The sequence below is a fragment of the Rhinolophus ferrumequinum genome, chromosome 18, assembly GCF_004115265.2.
Source record: "Rhinolophus ferrumequinum isolate MPI-CBG mRhiFer1 chromosome 18, mRhiFer1_v1.p, whole genome shotgun sequence".
Classification (NCBI taxonomy): Eukaryota; Metazoa; Chordata; class Mammalia; order Chiroptera; family Rhinolophidae; genus Rhinolophus; species Rhinolophus ferrumequinum.
Genome location: NC_046301.1, coordinates 15,625,524 through 15,648,779, shown reverse-complemented (window position 1 = coordinate 15,648,779; position 23,256 = coordinate 15,625,524). Strand labels below are relative to the sequence as shown.

The 23,256-nt window shown below is 44.2% G+C and overlaps 1 protein-coding gene across 2 annotated transcripts in view; it reads left to right on the top strand.

The window, feature by feature from the left end:
* Positions 1-23,256, top strand: part of MAML3 (mastermind like transcriptional coactivator 3) — a 382,671-nt gene that overhangs the window by 211,767 nt on the left and 147,648 nt on the right. For both annotated transcript variants that reach the window (XM_033134281.1, XM_033134280.1), the window contains exon 2: positions 13,168-14,700. In XM_033134281.1, the coding sequence (XP_032990172.1) occupies positions 13,168-14,700 (1,533 nt within the window). The remainder of the gene's footprint in view (positions 1-13,167; positions 14,701-23,256) is intronic.

Genomic DNA, 23,256 nt, shown 5'->3' with positions numbered 1-23,256 from the left:
CTCCACAGTTTGAACAGAAAGTTGCCAGACTCAGAACCTGTTACACGAAAAGTGACTTATTGCATGGGGCGTTGGGCTCCAGCAGGAAATCCTGACTGTCATTCCTTGTTCTTCCCTCTGAATTGTGTCTCTCTGTGCATCTCTCTGAGGTCAGGTGGATTATCAATGTAAAGTAACATGTACCAAGTCTCAGGGAACAAATAGTCATTATTCTGAACCTCCTAAACCATGACAGGCGATTTCTGCCTACTCTGAGTTCTGCTAAGAGTCGTCCCCAACTACACTTCTTTGCTGGTAGTTAAGGGGCAAATGTGAAGTGTGTTTTGACTTTGGGATTAAAATTGGGAGACAAACACTTTTAACAAAATATACTGTTAAGCTCTGGACTGAATAGCAGTTATTGAGCTACTTGCCTCAGGACCAAGCGTGTGTTGTATTGATTTATAAGCTAAGGATGGCTTTAGCCATTTCCTTAATTAAACATGCAGGAATGGAATGGGATCATGTGATGGGCTGAATCGTGTCCTCCCCCAAAATGCCCGAACCCCCAGTACCTCAGAAGGTGATTATATTTGGAGATAAGGCATTTTGAGCGGTGATTAAGTTACAATGAGACTGGTAGGGTGGGCCTTCATTCCATCTGACTAGTGTCGTTATAACAAGAGAAAATGTGGACACACATAATGGTACCGGGGAGACATACATACAGAGGAAAGGCCATGTGAAGACACAGCGAGAAGATGGCCATCTGCAAGCCAGGGAGAGAGGCCTCAGGAGAAACTAAACCTGCAGACACCTTGACCTTGGACTTGCAGCCTCCAGAACTGTGAGAAAATAAGTGTCTGTTGTTTAAATCACCCCACCTATGGCATTTTGTTATGGCAGCCTGAACAGACTAATATAGAGCACTTCAAATATTTTGCCTTTGGCAACCAGTTTCTATCACTAGGAAATCAGAAGTTAGCTTTGCAAGTGACCGCTTTTCCTGCAGTGTCTCCCAGAGCCTTCTGGATAAAGTCCAAATGCCGTAGCATGGCAAACAAGCCCTTCGTGATCTATATAGCTCCTACTTCTGCAGCCTCATGTCTTGGCGCTTTCTCCTAGCACTCTGGCCCAAGCCAGAAACCACTACGTGAGGTTTCTCTTAGAAGCCATGCTTTCTGTCTTCTCTGGCGTCTTCGCCTCACTGTGAGTCCGCCGAGGCTCAGCTTATATCCGAGTCCCTCCGGGAAGCCTTACCCCATCTGGACTGTGGGATGCCCCTCCTTTGTGTTTCCACGGCGCAGGCGCCTACCCAGACTTCCTCGTCCTGGCCCAGCATCTTCCTTCCCCTCCACTCTGAAGGCCCTTGAGGTCTGAGACTGAATCCTGATCACCAGTGCATCCCTAGTGCTTGACACAGATGCTGGTACATGCAGAGGGGTTCTGTTAGTTGAATCAAAGCCTGAACAAAGTGTTCCTTTAAAATAGTCATGGAGTGCCTCGCCTGTGTAAGACACTGAGAGGACAGAGACACGTTTCAGATTCTTAGTTGTATTATTAGTTTGCTGGGGCTGCCATAACAAAGTGGTGCACAGCCTGGGGGGCTTAAACAACAGAAATGTGTTTCCCCACCGTTCTGGAGACCAGAAGGCCAAGGTCAAGTTGTCAGCAGGGCCGGTTTCTTCTGAGACCTTTGTCTTTAGCTGACTGTCTTCACGTGGTCTTCCTTCTGTGTGTGCCGCTGTCCTAATTTCCTCTAATCCAGTCAGGTTGGATGAGGGCCCACCCTAATGACCTCATTGTACCTTCATCACCTCTGTAAAGACCCTGTCTTCAAATACAGTCACCTTCTGAGGTGCTGGGAGTTAGAGCTTCACCACAGGTGTTTGGGGGACACCGTCAGCTCATAACATTAAGGTGAGTCCTGGTTTCATGACTTTTACCACCTTGCCGTACCTCTGGGCTGAATGTATACCCCACCTCGCTGACTCCTTTGGAAAACTATTCACCATAAAGGTTCGCTAGTAAATGTACGTCTTGGTCAAGAAAGGGGCATTTTGGAGTTGATTGTTGTTTGTAAGGGTTGGAGGGAGCTGTGATGTTGGGAATGCCGCACCACGAAGAGGACTAAAGTCATGAGGACCCTCCAGAATGTGTGGTGATGGCCAACATGACTGCCTCACTGGGAATTCCCATTCTGAAAGGGCCAGCACTTGGTTAACCCCAAGCAAGGCAGTGGTCACATGTCCAGTTCCTACCCAAGAGACGAAAACATCGTCACTGCTCATCAAATCTCAGGACTGGGAGAAGTCTGTGGAATGTGGTCAAGTCTTGTCTTTAAGCTTCAGATCGGACATAGAGGATTTAGACTTCCACTCCTTAAAAGGCTGGGGAAGGGTCCACCCAGGGTCAGCCTTGGTCACTCCCTGGACATAACTGAAATCGCTGCCCACAGAAGTCAGAGTGAGGGTGTGTGTGGGGAAGAGGCTGTGTAAGTGACTCTGACTGTTGCTATAACAACAGTACCTTGGTCTAATTTCTTTTGAAAAATGAATTTCAGCTGGTGGGATGAAGCCAAGCAGCTTCTCCCCACAGATGAAAGCTGTGTGACAGCCCAGAGCTGTGGTGTTTATGGATGGCGTGTGTGGTGCTGCGCACGCTGCTGCCGGGTTGAGAATGTTCCCAGCCGGTTAATCACACCCATGTTTGTCTGAATGTGAGCATGCGTGTGGGCAGCTTCACCTACCCGTGATTCATCCCAGAGAGGAAAAATCCTCTAATTCTGCCTCTTCTCCTATTTGGGAACAAAGTTACTCTAAAGCCATGTACATAATGGCGATCCCCTTGCTGGTAATGAAGGCAAGTTCCTTAGCCTCCGTCCTTGAAGTAAATACCTGCTATTGTGAAATGGAGGTCTGGGAGTCAGACACCTTCTAGAAATACGTTCTTCTATGTCCTGTTTGCCCACTCACTAAGATGTGTGTGTGTGTGTGTGTGTGTGTGTGTGAGAGAGAGAGAGAGAGAGAGAGAGAGAGAGAGAGAGAGAAAGAGAGAGAGAGAGAGAGAGAGAGAAAGGAAATTCTTTTCCAGGAGGTAGCTCTTAGCTTGGCTTTATGCAAACTACAGCCCACCAGGAAGAGCAATGCCTGACCTCACAGAAGGAAACAAGAGGCTTTTTATAGACTGGAGATCTTATTTCAATACGTTTGTTCTCCGAAGGGAGATGCACACGTGCTGGGATTTTATTCAAAATCTGCGTCCAGTCTGGGCGCCCTGGGCTATTTGCCTTCCCCTCAGCTGGTGTAGGACTTCAGGGCCGCAGAGAGGTCCTGGAAGGGGCTACAAACAAACAGCAGAATTTCTCATTCAAAATAAGGGACATTTTGAGCAAACAGTGAAATTAAAATATTCTTGATGCCTACCCAAGAGAGAGGAAGGTCCTCAGCCTCCCTGAAGTGTTTCTCCTTCCAACCTCCCTCCTTCCAGAAAATAAACAAATCGAAACCTCATGCTTAGTTCTCACATGCCTGTTCTTTGCTGTGTGTTGGTGTAAGTCTCCACGATGATGACGCAGTTGAGATCTGATCTTTTCATTTTCTGATCTCTTCCTCCCCACGGCTTTCCCTTCTTCCTCACCAACCCCCTTCACCGTCATTTCTTTACAGCTCTAAATAAAATCCCATTAGGAATTTCAGATTGTCGTACAAGGTCACGCATACAGGCATGCTTGAATAGGTAATGTATGCATGACTTCTAGTAAGAGATATCAGGAGGTGTTCCTAAGGAAATTGTTTCTTGTCCTTAAGAATAAATGGAATGGAGTGTGTGTGTGTGTGTGTGTGTGTGTGTGTGTGTTTATGTATATGACAGACAGATCGGTTCAGGGTTCGGATGGGGGAGTCTGACGGCAACTACGGATCTCAGAGGAGCTTTTCCTACAGAAAGCTTCCTGCTCAGGGATGCTGCCACGGGATGCACTCATCTGCTCCCTCCTGAAATGTTTGGGGCTGCAGCTATTATCACTTCTCAAACACGTGCTAAATTTGCAGAGTAACATCTTCTCTCGTAGAGGAGCACGCTTTTCTGTGAATCTGGCAACTCTGACTCCAAGACATGCACACATCCTCCTTAGACCATCACGACCCACATGTCCAAAACACTTTCCCAGAATTTCTAAGCAACGTTCGCTCACGTGTGATCAGGACAGGAGTTAATCAAGTGCAGAATAACAGGGTAGGTGAGAACACAGGTCTGAGAGGCAGGTGGAGTTTAGTAGGGCTGTGCTGTGTGACCTAGCACAGATTAACACCCTCTCTGAGCCCCATAAGCCCTCCGGGTCATTGTGAGGATTAATCAAGGTCATACATGTAAAACATTTAGCTCTAAGCCAATTAGAATATTAAGTGATACTAGTATCTTGAAATATTTGGTAAGCAGTGAATCGCATGCTCTGATAAAAACTTAGAAGTTTAGAACTTTCTGCGGAAAACCATGTGAGGAGATTTGGCAATCATATAACCTCAGCATTTGCAGAGATAGTAGCAGTGTCCGCTTTAATGAGTGGTTAATAATTTTGTGGAAGCACCAATTTGAACTACATGGATGGAGCTTGTGAAAAACTTGATCACATCAGATATAAAGAGCACGTAGGATTCAGGTGACTTGCGGTGAAAATATAATTTATTCCTTCCATTGGGAAAAAGCGAAAGGCCTATATGCACATTTGTGTCTTTGGAAATATGGAGAGTTGGGGGGAATCTTGGGAATTACCACGCCTCAGTGCCGGCGCCTGGACCATGCTCATTCAGTTGGTGCTTATTGCACATTTATGAGTAACTAACGGATCAAAGCGTACCTCAGGATTCAGCCACACAAAACGGACTTTACATGCTTTTAGAGAGGGCCCTATGCTGGCACCTCACAGCTGGAGCTGAGTGAGACTCTATGTTCCCAACACCGAGAAGGGTTCCAACCACTCTTGTGTCCACTACGACTACTGGGAATAGTGTTAAATCTGACTCGTAGCACAAAGGAAAGGCTCACAGTCATTTCTGAAAATAACCTCAGAGTCCCCCCAAAGTCCTGACTGTTGCTGCCCCCTCGGGCTGGGTGCTCAGCACTGCCCCAGCACCCCGTGGGCCCCACGATAGCTGCCATTGCAGATGCTCACTAGGAGGTGAGGCCTCTTTTAAGGCTTTTCTTCCTGGGGCATTTCAGAGAGGAGATTTTTAACTGCTCATGGGGGACAGACATCCCCTCCAGTGACCCAACATTACCCACTGACCGGGTCCAGAGAAGCTATGTTCTGGAATAGTCACAAGTAGAGGGTTTTAAACTCTCAGCTCTCAGGGAAATAGCGAGTGTGTGTGTGTGTGTGTGTGTGTGTGTGTGTGTGTGTGTGTGTGTGTGTTCATCTGACTTATCATGTAGTCAAGTTGTTTTCTTTCTGCGATAATGTTAGGAGTATATAAGCTGACAAGGGAGGACTCCGGAGCTATGATAAGATTTCTCGTTTTCTTTTTGTGTCGCTCTACCCTTCACGTAGATCTCCTTAAAATGAACATACTCAACTTTTGTCAATACCTGCCTGACATGTGTTCACTTTCTGGTGTGGTTTTTGTTCTTGGGAATGAGGCCACCCCTCAGCACCTGGCACATAGTATGCCTTCAGTTCGTTGAATGAAAATGAAGGTAGGTAGATAATATGGAGGGAGAAAATGGTCTAGGATATCACTGTGCTCAGAGAAACCTGAAATATTAAGAATAAACATTGTCATGAAAAGTCTATAGAAATTCAGCAAGCTTCTGCAGAATTCAAGACCATCTGAGGTTTGAAATTTCTCAATCTAGAGTATGTTTCTTAATTATGAGCTGTCCAAGGGTATCACCAGTTAACCCAGGAACATTTTGTATCACACTGGGTTTGTGTGTATATGTGTATTTTTTAAAAAAACAAACAAGCAACTTCAGAATGTCAGAACTCCAACAGAATTCTAGATCAGAATTTCTACAAACTGGGGATCCTGGACCAACTACCTCAGAGGATTGTGGTCCAAAACTGATAAATTTCTTTAGATACCTGTGCCTCCAACCTGTGTCCCAATCTGGGCCGCCACCTTGGGCTACTAAATCAGAAACCAGAAGTGGACCAAGCAATCTACATTTCTAACCGCTTCCCAGATCACTTTAAAATTAGATAATCACGGGTCTAAATATTGAACCTCTAAGTAAACCGCAAAAGATCCTTTCTAAGGCTGCTTAAATCTCGAAGATAGTTCTGCAAGTGTTTTGTACACTATTCATATTCTACTAATTAAAATATCTAACGCATCAGTATTCTGGGTCACTCCTCAAATACATTAAATAAGCAAGTCGAATTTATCCATGTGTTCCTCTGCTTATGATCTTCTGGCAGAGCGAGAAGAGAATCACCGTATGAAAATTGATTCAGTGAATCATCTTCTGGTTTGACCAGAGCAGATGAACCTAACAAAAATGTTCTCCTTGAGCCTCTAAATTAGTTATAGCATCTGCAAGCTCGTCTTCAAGTCTTGTGTCTCTAATAGTTGGTGAAAGAAGTTCACTCACATTTTCAGTTGGAAGGGGTGTTTTGGTGGGTGAAAACCAACTGGAGCCTTTGTATGGAAATTTAAAATTCATCTATGAAAGTATCTAGCATTTTGAGGTCACGTAAGTATCAAAACATATGACCTTAGTAATGTCACGTAAAGTCCCTGGGTTTCAGTGTCAGTGTTTATTTCCAGGATTCTCTTCTTTTGCTCTCTAGTTCTCAACATAGGCTCCCTGGATCTTAGAACCCCCCAAAATAATGAGGGGACAGTCCACAAGCCATTTCCAGCATTTTAAAATAACCAAAGTATGTTGTACATTTACCCCGTTGTCATTAAAACACTAGACAGGTCACCGTTTTCAAGCATCTGCTTTGGGGATCAATCACATAAACTCAGTGTGCTTATTGGAGAGATCTTTGTAGGATTCTTCCGTTTGTACAATCCCGTGAAGGAAAAGGAAAGCAGTTACGTATGACGTCTATTGGGGTGCCCTGGGGTCACATGAAGGGTCTCCAAGATCAGGAGAAGGGGAAGGGCTGTCAAGAGAGACTGGATAGAAGGTAATGACGAAGCCGACTTGTGAACGACAAATAGAATTAGTCAGATGAAGAAGTTGGAGGAGAGGATAACACAGGCGGAGGCTCAGAGACACGGAGTATAAACTCTCCATGGCCTGAGAACTGCTGATGGTTTCGAGCCGATTGGTGCCCGAGGGCAAGCGGGGGGGAAGAAAGTTACACGTGATCACTGAGACTGGAGAGGGAAGCAGGGAGGAGGACCAAGTGGGGAGCCTATGTGCCGGACCGAGACGACGCGGAAGAGACTGGACAGCTCCAGAGAGCTGTCAGTGAGGAATGGGCAGGACCAGGCTCATGTTTTATAAAGAAAATCCCAGCCACAAGGCAGAGAAAGGGGTAGAGGGTTGGAGGGGAGGCAGGACCGGGGCAGGGCAATGAGTCAGGAGCTGCTGCAGAAGTCGTGAGAGAAGAGTTGATGATCTGACCTAAAGTGGTGCACTGAGTGTTGAAGATGAGAATTAAGATCCATTAGTGATCAAAGCAGACAGTTCTTGAGGTATAATTGGGTGTGGGTGGTGGGGAGAGGGTGGAATCAAGGATGATTCCTGAAAACAGTCTGAGGGAGCATTGTCACGATACGCGTTGGAGCCTGTGCTGTAGAGGATGGCAGGACTGTGCTTCGCTGTCCTCGGTGAGGGTGCAGTGGGGGCTGAGGCATCAGACTGCGGTCGTCATAACACCCGCCTCTTAGGACCATTGGCAGTAGGCGGCAGGGAAGCTGGTGGTTTACCCCAGTGTGTTCTGTCCACTCAAAGCACCATCATCTCCTTTATTCCCAAACTCTGTGATCCTGCCCACGTTCATGCAAAATCAGGGACAAGGCAATAAGAGGTGCGGTTGTTGTTGTTTTTTTTTTTGGGGGGGGGTTGGTTTGGTTTTTTGCTCGTTTGTTTTTTAACTTACTAGCATTGCTAAAAGTCTAAAGGAAGAAAATAATCCGCTAGAAATGGGGCCCCCCTCTGTCAGCAGAGGCCTGGTAATCTTAGTCCCGTTGCTCCATCCACCCCTTCCCATGTCCTCCTAAACACTTTTCCCTGCAGAAGCATCAGGCCAGCACATGACCTGTGTGAAGGCGCTCTATACCCCAAATCCATAACTATTTTCATCACTCCTGGTCTGGCTATCCTGTCACCCCTTCCAAGCCATTCTGACCCTCTCAGTGTCTCTCAAAGTCTCTCTCTCTCTCTCTCTCTCTCTCTCTCTCTCTCTCTCACACACACACACACACACACACACACACGGCAGTTTCACAGAAACACAGCCATCGAGCCACACGGTAGACAAGAGACTGGTATTGGAGCCAGTGTGGAGGAGGAACTGTTTCCTTCAGAGGAATTGGCACGTGCTAGCGGCCCCGTGTCACAGGCATGGCATGAACAGCGTACTTCAGCTCCTGGCACCGCACTTCTCTTAATGGCAGAAAACATTTATGCTAATAGGAACACAGGAGCCAGGAATCTGATGCCTAGGGAAGAGGTGCTGTGAGCCTTCCATGACGGCACACATCATACTTAGAGGCATCCACCTTTGTAAGGCAGAAGGGCCAGGGACCTCCTGAGATAAGACTGTTTGGGATAAGACTCGGCCCTGAGTCCTTGGGGGCGGGGGGTGAGCTCACAGGGACATTTTCCCCATGTGGTCAACCATTCTCATGATCCCTGAGCAGAGTACTTGTGAGTTATCAGCTTTCTCGAGCACGTGGGTTCTATCTCCTCCTCCCACTCTCCTCCTACCTCCCAAGAAGGACATCAGGAGAGAATTAGACTCGCAGACCCCCCTTCCACGTAGCAGGGGACGATGAGGCACACAGTGGGGATGCTAAGATTGCTCTGCTATTTTGGACACAACTAAACAAAACATAAAAATTGTAACATAGCTTCCACGTCTTCAGGGATGCTTTTCTTATATTCCCAAGTGCCGATACGTGAAATATATGTCAAGATTTGGGTTAGAGAGGTCAGTAATAGAGAACTTTAGGCCATGAAGGAAAAGGAAATATTCAGCAGCTCCATTCAGGTTGGATGCTGGAAATGTTATTTGATGTGAACCTCAACAATCTAGTGCTGTTTCACAATCTAGGACACAGATGCATTAGCACTTGGATTGGGCTTGAATTGCAAATTTGATTTTTGTTGTTCACATGTGAAAAGGGTCACCAGAGGCTTGGAAACTGTTAGGGTTTTGCAGGCTAGCGAACAGAAATATTGTCATTCTACCTATTTTGTTTTGGAGATCTAGAAAGTGGTCTATCTCAGGTGTAGTTGTCACTACTGGTATCTCTAAATTTTACAAATAGTAATAGCTAAAGCTTAGGGGGTACTTACTGGATGCCAAGCTAAGTGCCTTCCATGTAAGTTCATCCTCAGAATAACTCTGTGAACTAGATTTTATTACCCCATTTTGCAGATAAGGAAACCCAGGCTTCGGAGAGGTTAAATAAGTGTTCCAAGACTCATTCATTCAACATATATTTGTTGAGTATCTACTGTGAGCTGCTGAGGACCCGGAGTAAACAAAACAGAAGAATCCATACCTTCGTGTAACTCACTATATAACGGAGGGTATCACTAACATTTATTAAGTGCCAGGCAACATTTATATGTCTCAATTCTTAGGTGAGGGGTCTTGGATTTGAGCCCAGACATTCTAACCTAGGGCCAGTGCTCGTGTTTCTGTATTACTGCCTGTCCTGCCTCACCCAGCTAGGGTCGCACTGCTGGGTAATAAGAGGTGAAACTTGGGGTTCCCAGCCAAACCCATCTGTCTCTAAGGTCTTAGCCACCACTATTTTACAGAGGAACAAACAAATCATTCGTCTTTATTTCTCTATCCTGCCCCTCCCATTTCACGGCCCAAGAACAGAACTGTGGACCTGGACTTTCTAAAATAAAGTGAGGTTCATTTATAAGACAAGTGCTTATTTTTTAAGGTTAACATTGTTTCAGGACATGCCAAGGGCCTCAAGCTTTGTTTCCTTTAGGCCCTGAAGCAGGGATATTTGAACTTGTCACTATGTGTTGGAGCGACATTCAAGTATCTGCCATACCTACGATCAGAACCAGTTTCCTGGTTTGTTCAATAAATAACATAATTTTATAGCAGTGTCTACCTAATATGATGGATTGAGCAAGTATCTTCTTTGAAGTGAAATTCCAGTTAGGACCTTGTTTTCAGCAATTCAGGGGCTTCTATCAAGTGACTGCAGAGAGTGTTTGGTGTTGTGGTTAAAAATGCAAGACTTAGGAACAAGGGCTAAACTGGATTTTTACTCAAGGACCTTTTCTATTTACTTTTAAAATAGAATTTTTTACTTACGAGAATAACAATGAAGTGGCACCTCTTAGAATCCCCCATTGCATCTCCAGATTGGTTTTATTTCACATGGGGCTCCTCTAGAGTCTTGTCGGTTGGTTCCATGTGCCAAGTGCAGGGTCAGAGGGAATCGGGCTCCCATAATACATAGCACTTTGCGAGGAAAGGAGCATGCCCAAGTGCAGGGGGGCCCCTCCTGCCCTCCCCATGTCACTCTGCCTTCTGCCTCCGCCTCTGCAAAGTTACTGAAACTTTTCTAACAAAGCTAGTCTTCCTTTTGTCATTCAGTGAGCATTTCCCCAGTGCCTTCTCTATGCCAGGCTCTTTTACCAGAGCCCCCCGTACGGTTCCTTTCTGGCAGAAAGGAAGGGGGCAGACAGATGAATTAGGTCTATAGTTCATAAATGCATAGAGTTAGCAAGACTTTTCTTAACTGGACTCCTTAAATGAGCCAATCAGTCTCCAGGGTCAGAGATCCCATGACTGGGAAAGGCTGTCAAAGCCAGGCATCCCTTATGGTCAGTGTGGCTGCCTCCTGCTCTGACTCAAACTCACCTCTTTCAGCCCCTATGAATTACACAGTAGAATCACGCACTCAATTGGCCATTACTTATTAACCACTGCTAGGGACTTGAATTCTAAGTGCAGCCCCATGGATGCACAGTAAGCAAGTCAGCCATAGCCCCTACCTTCTTGGTGCTCCCTAAACAGACACTTAAGCGATTGCCCCAAAGCATGGTAGAAGCTATGATGGGGAAGTAGAGATTGCTTGGAAACACTTACTCCAGGATACCCAGCCCAGTACAGGTGAGTCAGAGAAGGTACCTAATGTAGTTGGTGTAGGCACAGAACGTAAGAAAAGATTTCTGGGAGGAAGTGAAATCTAAGATACAACCTGAAATATAAGTAGCTACTAACCTGGAGAAGGGAAGAGGGAGCGGAGGAGTAAGTCCCAAGAAAAGAAAACAACATGTACAAAGTCCTGGAGGCAGAAGGAAGCTTGGCACATTTAAGAAACTCAGAGAATTTCGTGATAGTTGATAGAAAATGTTTCACAGGGGACAGGGAAGTGATGCTAAGCCGAGAGGCAAGAAGATGAGCCTGAAATGATGAGCAAGAGCCAGGTGAAGTGGGCTCCGTTTGGATTTTAATCTAAAGACAATGGAAATCGTTTTAGGGTTATAAGCAGGAAGGGCAATCTATTTTTTGAAAGAGGTGGCAGTATAGAGAATTGGTTGATGGAGAGCAAAACAATGAATAAAAGAATAGATGAAAGAGTGAATGGATGGATGCATGGAGGCAAGGCAAAGAGACCGTTTAGGAGACTGTTGGAACAACCTAGCAAGAGATAACGGTATCCTGGCCTAGGTTAGTGGCGTAGGAGACGGGTGGGCATGTCAGAGTGATATGTCGGATGCAGGATATATAGGACTTGGTGACTGGTGATGTGAGACATTTCAGGAAGAAAGCTCAGGTTTCTGATTTGAGTACCTGGGTAGATACTGAGATAGGAACATTGGTAAGGGTCGTATTTGAGTGTCAAAGGACAATCAGCTCAATGTCAAGACATGTTGAGCTTTAGATGCCCGTGAAACATCCAGGAAGAGGCATTAGAGCACATGGGACTCATCAGAGAAGACGGGGCTGGATATGTCGTTATGGAGTCATCAGCCTAGAGAATATGGTTGAAGTTGTCATCATGGATGAAATCATCTAGGCAAACATGTAGAGTGGGCAGGAAAAAAACCTTAAGACCAAACAATGAAGAATCACATCATTTAGCAGCAAGAAGAATGTGTAAGAGACTGAGAAAGAACAGATGGAGAGAAAGAAGGAAATCCAGAAAAGTGTGATATCCTGGGGCACCAATGGAGGTGTGCTTTTACACCAGAGTGGGCGACTGTGTCAGAAGGTGCTGGGAGGTCGAGTAAAATAAGAACTGAAAGGAAGTTTGGGGTTACATTAACCACCAACCTTCATTTCTGTGCTGTTTGGTAAATGTGTTAAATTCTATATTTTCAGAGGACTTTTAGTGTTCTTTAAAATGTTGTTGATTTGATTCCTTGATGTTCTCAATTAAGATGTGACAAGAATTTAGGATAATTATTAAACATGTTTCTTGAGTGTGACACGTTGTGGTCCTAAGTCTCCTATTTAGCATTCATTTGGAAAATAATAGTAGATGATTCTTCCCTAGAAGAGAAGTACTGCCTTTAACTGTCTCTTTTCGTTTGTTCCCCACCCTCCAATCTTTAGTTTGTTTGTTTTTTATAAATTTTTTTTGGGGGGAGAAATATTGGGGAACAGTGTGTCTCTCCAGCTCCAAGTCGTTGTCCTTCAATCTAGTTGTGGAGGGCACAGCTCAGCTCCAAGTCCAGTCGCCGTTTTTCAATCTTTAGTTGCAGGGGGCGCAGCCCACCATCCCACGTGGGAATTGAACCAACAACCTTGTTGTTGAGAGCTCGCGCGCTAACCAACTGAGCCATCCGGCCACCCCTTTCCTTTGTTTTCTGTCTCTTCGCCTGGTAAGGTCTGCTTTTGGATAAAACCTTTCCCCATAGAATCTGAATGAAAGCCTAGCCAATTTGAAATGTACAAGTATAACCTCTTTACTGTGTGTTATTAACCATGTAAAAGTTAGTTGATAGCATTGCGTATCACCATGCTTAAAGCGTGAACTACGAGCGGAGATTGAGTCACCCTGTGGCCTGTTTCTTTTCCAGCTCCAGGAGACTGTGAAAAGGAAGTTGGAAGGAGCCCGATCACCCCTTAATGGAGACCAGCAGAATGGTGCTTGCGATGGGAGTTTTTCTCCAACTAGCAAGCGAATACGAAAGGACATTCCCACAGGGATGGAAGCCATCAACAATTTGCCCCTGCCTTCAGCTTCTCCTCTTCACCAACTTGACCTGAAGCCTTCTCTGCCCTTGCAGAATAGTGGAACTCACACTCCTGGGCTTCTAGAAGACCTCAGTAAGAATGGGCGGCTGCCAGAGATTAAACTCCCTGTGAATGGCTGCAGTGACCTGGAGGATAGCTTCACCATCTTGCAGAGCAAGGACCTCAAACAAGAACCTCTCGATGACCCTACTTGCATAGACACATCAGAAACATCTCTTTCCCATCAGAACAAGCTGTTCTCAGATATTAACCTGAATGATCAGGAGTGGCAAGAATTAATCGATGAATTGGCCAACACGGTCCCTGAAGATGACATACAGGACCTGTTCAATGAAGACTTTGAAGAGAAGAAGGAGCCAGAATTCTCACAGCCAGCGACTGAGACCCCTCTTTCCCAGGAGAGCCTGAGCGTGAAGAGTGACCCCGCTCACTCTCCTTTTACACACGTCTCCATGGGGTCTCCCCAGGCACGGCCCTCGTCTTCTGGTCCTCCCTTTTCCAGTGTCTCCACGGCCAGTAGTTTACCCTCTGTCGCCAGCACTCCCGCACCTCCAAATCCCGCCAGCTCCCCAGCAAACTGTGCTGTCCAGTCCCCGCAAACTCCAAACCAAGCCCACACTCCAGGCCAAGCTCCACCTCGGCCAGGAAATGGTTATCTCCTCAACGCAGCGGCCGTGACGGTGGCCGGGTCAGGGTCGGGCCCTGTGGCTGTGCCCAGCTCCGACATGTCGCCAGCAGAGCAGCTCAAGCAGATGGCTGCACAGCAGCAACAAAGGGCCAAACTCATGCAGCAGAAGCAGCAGCAGCAGCAGCAGCAGCAGCAGCAGCAGCAGCAGCAGCACCCAAATCAGACTTCCAGCTGGTCTCCTCTGGGGCCTCCATCCAGCCCGTATGGCACAGCTTTCACTGCAGAAAAACCAAATAGCCCAATGGTGTACCCTCAAGCCTTTAACAACCAAAACCCTGGAGTGCCTCCCATGGCAAACAACCTGCAGAAGACGACAATGAATAACTACCTCCCTCAGAATCACATGACCATGATCAGTCAACAGCCAAATAACCTGGGTACGGACTCCTTAAACAAACAGCACAGTATTCTCACTTACGGCAACACTAAGCCTCTGACCCATTTTAACGCGGACTTGAGTCAGAGAATGACACCGCCCATGGCCAACCCCACCAAAAACCCCCTGATGCCCTACATCCAGCAGCCCCCGCAGCCCCAGCAGCCGCCCCCGCAGCTCCAGGCTCCCAGGGCACACCTGAGCGAGGACCAGAAACGCATGCTTCTCATGAAGCAGAAAGGAGTGATGAACCAGCCCCTGGCGTACGCAGCGCTGCCACCCCACGGTCAGGTAAGCGAGAAAGCGACACCCACTCCGAGCCCTTCTGGTGATGCATTTCAGACTGGGACGTGTGACGCTGTCCCCACGTCAGCGCTAGGGGGGTTAATAATGACCAGGGAAATTCTCCCCACACCTCTTCATGTGGTTGCCAGGTCTGGGTTTGGTGTTTTGTTTTTCTTCCCTTTCTTCCAAGAGGTGGAAAAGGGTGGCACAGTTAGCTTCCTTGTATTTGAACGCCTAGGAATCTAACGCCTTTTATTCCTGACAGCAAGTAAGAAACGAAAAACGACATAAAGTTCTCACTGTGTGGGAGGCAGTGCTGTCAGCTCACAGGGCCACGCCTGGTGCTTGTCATTCCCAGGTCATTGTCATCCATCCTAGACTGGGGGGAGGGGAGGCCAGAGCCTCTGGGATCACTCCACCAGCTTTATAAGCCCTTCGCCTATCTTACTGAACTATGAATCGTGGAAATTCGGATTCTTGACGCTCAGCTGTGGGAGTTTCCTGTGTTTTCAAAGTGAACTGGAGAATAGGTTTCTGTAGGACCACTCAACGTTTGAAGATGTGTTAGTGAACAAGTGCAATTAGAAGCTGTTTCAGCCTCAGGACTTGGGAGTGCAGGAAAACCTCTCCAATTTATTCAGGTCTAATTCAGGAACATTTGATGGTGAATATATTTTACTGCTGTATCAGAATGAAGTCTCCTCTTTCCCACTTCATGACATCCTGGCTTTGGGGTGTAGGGCTCTCCATGATCCGTGGTGAAAACGAGTGGCAACCGGTTGGGGAGTGACCAGTGTGGCAAGCAGCCAAAGCTCCTTTCATTTAACACTTTGTCTACCTTGAAAGAAAGGGGGAGTGGGGAACGCATTGTTCCACTGACCTTCGCCCCACCTGGGTGAATTCAGGAGCCATCACCTCACTGCCGATTGCTATTTTGTACTATTTTGTGCCTCCGTCCTCTCAGGATGCCAACATTCGCAGTACAGTTGGAGATTTTGCTTTAGGGGACCCTGTATGCAAACAGGTTCTAACTAGTGTTTAGATGTGTGTCCACAATCAGAGGGACTGGGAAATAATGAAGGCAGATGTAGCATCACGGCTATTTGTATCTTGTGTGTCCTGCTGTGCCCCTCCCCATGTACACCCAACCCCCCCTGAACTTGATGGAGGCTGCAGAGCTGGAGGTGGTACTGGCCTGCAGAGACAGGCCTGCGCTCGGTGGCTTGATTCCTGTCCTTCTTCACAGCCTTCCAACCCCAAAACCTCACGGTGGTTTCTTGTCTGCACATGCCGGCCAGCTCTAAAGAAATGCTGTCTGGAGAAATAAAAATGTAGCTTGGTTTACATCAACTGCAATCAGTAGCTGTTAGAAAAACACCATGGAAATGTGAACTTTTATCTTGCTTTCATTAAAAAAAAATATATGTCGTTGGAAAACTGCAACATTGTGCACGCTTCACTGTGAAGTTCTGAAGCAGACAAAAACACAGGCAGTATACGGGGATGTTGGTTGTAGCCCAGACGCGTCCGAGGTTTATGAGATCGCAGGCTGTCAGAATGGTCTGTTGTTAATCTTAACACAAATTGTGCTCCTCCATTTGCTGTTTTTACGCCAGCTGCAGTAAAGTATTTCCTCTGAGCCAAAGATGATTCATTCTAACTCACAGGCACTGCAGACATGTGGGCGCGACATGAACCCAGCCTCAGGCCCCACCCTCACTCGATGCCCTTTGAAATTTGCTAACTTGGGATGAAGTTCTTGTCTTTGCTGGAACATGAATTTTAAAGGTCCTTACGCTTGCTCGCGTATGAGTAACTGAAGGCTTGGGCTGCAGAGGCCGTGTTCTGGAAGGACTCAGTCAGGTGAAGAAAGGAAAGTGATGGTTTTCTGGATTAAATCTGTAGGCTCCTCCTCTCTTCCTTTCGTCTCATGAGGTATTTTCAGCATCTTCCTTCTTGAGGTTTCATCAGAATAATCACTTCCTCCCCTGATAAAGAACCATCCAGCCAAAGCCTGCTTTTTATTGAACTATTAACTCGCCACTGTTTGAAACAAGCTTCAAAATATACATATAAACACACGGATATCTTTCTGCAAACATGCCACTTGTTTCACGTTTTTGTCCAGTTGAGGAGCAGTATTTACATAGCTCTCAGGATAGTTAATTGCACTATAGGCGAGTACATTGCACAAATATGTGCACGAATTACAGGCCAAGACCTAAAATATAATTACACCTAGTAGTTCAAATTTGTTTTGTGCTGTTGCTAGTGAAAATTCACTTTATTCTTTGTTGGCAATGAGGGCCATGAGCAACACTTAGGTTTAATGAATAAGCACCAAAGTCAATCACAGTAGAATATTTATTTCAAGATAATGATCAAATACAGATGTTTACTTATTTGGGACATTAGCAAAACATGTCATTTCTCTCAAAAAAGAATAGATATTCACACGGGTTCTGGATTTTTCAAAAAAAGAGGGGACCAAAAATAGAAAGAAAGAAAGCTTCTTTCAAAATTTTGAATATGTTTTATCTAGAAATTTCACTTCTCAGAATTTATGTAGGGTTCCTTATAATTAGAGAATTGAACAAGGGTTTATGCACAAAGATTATGCTCCTGAGGTCACTTATGATAGTGAAAAATGGGAACCAAAATAAATATTTTGGAAAAGTAATGTACATGGAAATCATGACGTTGAGTGACTTGTCACATGGAAATGCTCATAGAATGAGTGAAATAAGCAGATCATACAGATTGTAACAGTCTGTTACAATCCAGATTGTTTTATAATAACGTACAGAAAAATACTGAACAACTGAAATACCAGGAATGGTTTATCTGGTTGGTAAAGTTATGAGTGATTATTCTTTTCCTCTCTATACTTTACTGAATTTTCTAAATTTTCTGTCATACCTGTGTGTTAATTCTACCATCAGGAAAAATACTTGTTAAGGAAGGGAAATCCCTTATTTTTAAGAAGTTTATAATTTGCTAATTCTTTAAAAGAAGATGCTTATTTATGCAATTTGCCAGTTGGGTTGAGGTGGCACCATTATTTTCGATTCATTTACATACGACTCGTGTAGTATTCATTGTGAACGCCTGTTTTAGAAGATAGTTCCAAAACCCTCCTCTCCACACTCACTTTCTTTTCCTTTCCTCTCCACCTCCAATTTTCGCTCCTTATCATCTTCTCTTATGTCCTATAAAACTTCAGCTCAAATAGTGACAACGAGAGTATCAGTAAAACTTCCACCATTATAAACTTTCAAATCTTCTCTGGGTTATGTTCTTCTGTTATTTTTTGATCACTTCTCCGTTCCCTTTTCTCTTTTTTTACTTTCTGGAAGTTCTGTTCATCATGTATTGGACCTTCTAGATCGCTCTCTAATTTTTAAAATATGTCTTTTTGTGATGAAATAACCCGAACTTACTTTGGTCATGTCTATGTATTATCTTTTCCTAATTTCATTATTTTTCAAGAACAGGATTTCTCTCTCTCTCTCTCTCTCTCTCTCTCTCTCTCTCTCTCTTTCTCTCTCTCTCTCTCTCTTTCAATCTCTCTCTTCCCCCACTATTTTTGCATAGTGCCTAATTCTGTGACTTAAACATAAGGATGTTTAATAAATCATTAAACATGGCGATTATCAAAGTTCAGGCCAAAAATATGTTTACAGTGGCTTTCCAGCTCCCGTGGATAGAGCATGAGCACAGATAACACAGAGCTGCTTTTGAGATCAAACTGAAGAACTGGAAAGGCAAATCTGAAAAGAATCCTTTGATAGCTGGTGGCTATCTTGAACCAGTGGAACAACAATGAGATTGCGGGATAGGCAGACTCAGTCTCTGTCTGACAAACAAAAACACAATGGACCAACTATGAAAGGAGTAAACCCAAAGCACATGACTGCTTGGCAGTCAGGGAAGCTGACAGGGATACCTAGAGCCCAAGAATAACTTTTACATGGAATAATGGGAAGTGAATAATTTCCAAACTGTGATGTTAATTTTCAGTAGTTGCAATCATAGGACTAGATAAATCGTGGACGACTCTGCTATTTTATTCACACTTCACATGTGTGTGCTGTGGCTGTGTATATCAGAATGAGTTCACATGTGCTCATGTTTTAAGGAATGTTTTCCCCTTTCAATTTTATTTCACCAAAATGCACTGGGTCCCCTGTGAGGTGTATTATTATAAGCTTTTTAGCCATAAAATCCCCACAGAAAGAACAGAACTCCAATATTAACAGCCATCATGGAAATCTCTTCGAAGATACACTTTCCTTAACTTTAAAAACCTGGAGTCCCTTTGTTTAGTCTCCTTAAAATGTATATTGTTTATTTTATCCGAATAATACGTGACATAGCTCAGAGAGCCACATAGTACCATAAGGCTTACGATGACAAAGAACAGCTTCCTCGCCTTCATTCCTTATTTCTGCTTCCCTGAGGTGACCACTTCAGCTCATTAAGTTGTTTTATTTATTTCCATAAACCGCTGTTTCTCAATATTTCAATTATTTGATTCTATAGAAGACGAGGATTTAGCTGACTTCCACTACCTCCTCACAAACACAGCCCCCTCCACACACACAATCTCTTTTTTCTCTTCCCCATACTCTCAGTATAGCTAAATATATCACAAAATATAATCAGTCTTTACATGACTGATTTTTGTAGAGTGCATGACACATTAGCTACTATGAGTATATTTCCTTTCTTGTGCAAGTTTTTGTTTTTCCTGGAATTAATAACTGCCTCTTTTTTAAAATTGGTGTTATCTCTGCACCTATCTTCAATACATATTCAATCTTTTCTGACTCTGTAAAACTTTCAATGTCATCAAACCCATCAGATAATCTTTTTTTCTTTTTTTCTCTCCTTCCTTTTCTCCTTCCCTCTCTCCCCTCCCACCCCAACTTCTCTCTCTTTCTTACTCAGAATTAATCTCCCTCTCCCTCCCTCTCTCTCTCCCTCCCTCAGAGCTTCTTAAGAAAGGGTGTACGGGAGATTATTTTTATGGAAACTGTTTTTGAGAATGTCTTTATTTCACATTTGATTGATCGTTTGCCAGATATAGAATTATAGGTAAGAAAACATATTCAATCAGAATTTTAAAGGCATTTCTTCACGGTCCTGTGGCTTTCATAATATCCAGTGACATTTGGATCCCTTACTCTATGTGTATAATCTGTTTTCTGACTCGGAGAGCCTTTCAGATCTTCTCTCGATCCCTGAAATTCCATGATGATGTGTCCTAACGTAGCTCTTTTTTCATTCACTGTGTCTGCTACTGTGAACTTTTTTTAAAAAATCCAGAAACATGTATCTTTAAGATCTGGAATATGTTCTAGTATTATTTCTTTGGTCATTTCTCTCTTTCCTTTTCTCTTTTTATAACTTTCTTACTTTCATTCATCATGTATTGGACCTCCTGGATTCTTCTCTAATTTTCACATATTTTCCGTCTTCCATATCTTAGTCCTTTTCTTCTGTGTTCAGTGAAATGTCCTTAACTTTATCTCCCAACTCTAAAATTAAACATTTCATTTTATTGGTCAAATTTTACATTTCCATAGCCCCTTTCTTGTTCTCCAAGATACCCCTTTGGATCTAAGGATATTAATTATCATTTTTAAATTAAGTTGTCTTGTGCCCCTTGCATTCTCTGTTTCTCCCAAGCACCTTTTTCTGTATGCTGATTGTATTTTATTTTTCTTTTATAGATATTTTTTATAGATATTTTTTCTTTATAGATATTTTTCCCCCTCGAAGGCTAGTCAGAAAAGACACCTTCATTCTCATTACTGAGAGTTGTAAATGTGAAGGCTGCTTTCTGGAGCTGAGCAGAGGGATGGAGTTGGTAGATGTAATGGTGAGAGGTGTCTCACTAAATACTATGTAGAATTTTCATTTCATCTCCCCGTGTTTGTATGGTTCCTCTACCCACCCTCAGCTAGGGCTGGGATCCTGGGTTCCAGAGTCTTGTGGCTTAATCTCTCCACAGCGTCATAAACCTTCGTTCTTCCAGTCTGGGGGAGTGTGTCTGGCCCACCTCTTAAACAGGACCCTAGCCAGTTTTCCTTTCATGTGCTCCCCCACCCTGGCTTTCAGAGGTGCTTCTGGTTCCTGAGACTCTGCAGCATTCTTTGGCTCGAACCATCTTGCTTTATTTTCGGCTTTCCCTACTGCAGGATTAGCTTTAGCTTTTCTAAGCCGCTAAGTCATTTACCAGGCAACCATCTGATTTTCATCATCCAAAATTTGGTTGACAACCCTCGATTGCTATTTCCATCTCCCACCCTCTTTGTTTTTGAATATTTATATCATTTTTATTCCTTTATTGTCATTGTACTGGGGTGTTACACAAAGCCAAGGTAACAGTGGGTGTTCAATCCACTAGAGGCTCCCTCAGTGACTTTCAACATCTATCTGAATGTTATCCGATATTGAAATTTATATTTTACAGCAAATTTCACATTATTGCTTCTAACATTTTGGACTTTAATGGAGCTGGTTTCATGAAACCTGAAGTGCTCTCTTAACACAAAATTTACGTACATCAGGTACGTGTGTTCAAAAGGACAGCAGGGTCCATCTGATCAGCATGCCATTTTAGAATAAGGTCTTGTGATTATAAGCACTGAGTAGTTTTTATAATCTTGAAAATATTGACTTACTTCAAGGACTATAAAAACAATTTAGGTTCCATGACCCTAACTAAGCCAACAGTATCTGGCAACTCAGATGCAAGGTAAAATATTGACAGAACACTCATCGGCCTGAACCCAGGGCCTCCCAGCTGAGGGGAGACCAGTAGGCAGAACTGCTACAAAAATGCAGATAATAAATGAAAAATTCCTATTGATGGGTGTAACAGTCATTTCCACATACATACTGGCATATTTTGAAAATCCTGATTGATATTCTTCAGAGTCCTAGAAATATGAGTCTAAGAGTAAACAGCAGAAAAGGAAAGTTTTCAGAAAAGATTTCATTTTATAATAGTATTGTGGGAGAAAGAGGTTTTGTTAGGCTGGTGCAAAAGTAATTGCGGTTTTTGCAATTTTTTTTTTTTCCTAATTTTTTTTTTTTAACCTTTTAAACCGCAATTATTTTTGCACAAACCTAATAACTAGACCCCGTCAGAATTCTCTTTAAAGGTTTGGTGGGACAAGAATATCCTCATTTACTGAGAGAGTTCACAAATCAAACAGTGGTTCTGAAACTTGTAGGCCTAAAAATGCCCTGGGGAATTGTTTAAGATAGAGGTAATCTGATTCCATTGCCAAAGATCAAAATCAGCAAGTCTGGGATGAGGTTTGGGAATTTGCATCTTAATAAGCAACCCACCACTACCACTACCATTTTCTAATGGAGAAACAGCACATAAAATACTCTGAAACTTCAGTTAAAACAACCCGTGTTTATTTCATTGCTCAATATTAGTATCTGCTTAAATACGGCAGTTATTGTCTGTGGATCTGTAAGTTCTGGTAAGGTCTAAGACTCGTATGGTTTCAAGTAAGATGGAAAACTTAGGTTACTCTGTGTTTAATGGATTTATTTTTCTTTTCATTTTTTGAGGATAGAGTAAATTTTTTTAAGAGGTCAAATCTTGTGGATCCTAGCTATGTTTTGCAAATCATAGAATTACACCTGTTGATTTTCTTAATACGTCAAAGCAGCCCACCTTCCACCACCACCTCCCACTCCCAACTCCCATTCCCACCGTGGTGAAGGGTGGAACTTCCTTTGTCTCTCCAAGAGAGGGCTGGTTATTCATTCTTCGGTATCAGGACCTACTGAGGACGCGCACGGCCTCATGTGCCATGGAATGGACCATGCACACATTAAAGGAAGCACAGGCTTTCTTAGGACCTCTTTGGGGACATGGTCCTTAGGGCAGGGCTGCTCGCGGGCACATAAGTCGGGCCACAACTCGGCATTCCGTGTTGGGACACTGTCACATCAGGGATGGCATCCAGCACCTTTCTCAGGTACTCCTGGGCTTTGAGAAGGTATTGCCTCAGCCAGATGCCCGATTTTTCTGCTTCCTGAGTTGTAGAGTCCCTTCCTTTCAAGGTCATTCGCTGCACCCGAAGCCCCTGCCCAGTGCCCCCAGGAGATATCCAGTGCGTTCACACGTAAGAGAGTGGGTCTGGCTTTATCTTTTCCTGAGAGGACACTACTAGCCTAAGGGTCTGTCACAAGTATAGAACATTGTGGAACTTGACCAAGTTTACCCTCCCCATGTATATTCTCTCCTAAAATTCCAAATATTATGGACTAAAAGAAGATACCAAAATAATACCCTGTACAGTGTCTAGCAATGTGCAGTCTAGTCGGGGAGATGAAGAAGCATGCATGTTAAATCAGTACAGGCAAGTGGTTAAGTGCCACCTTGTTAAGTCTACATGAAGGACCATGGGCAGAGAGAAAGCGAGGGTTGATACAGCCTGGACAACAACAGCAGGCTCCAAGAGGGACATAAGCTTTGAGGTAGAGCAAGCTCGAGTGGGAGTTAGACTGATGCATGGTGGGTGGAAGGAT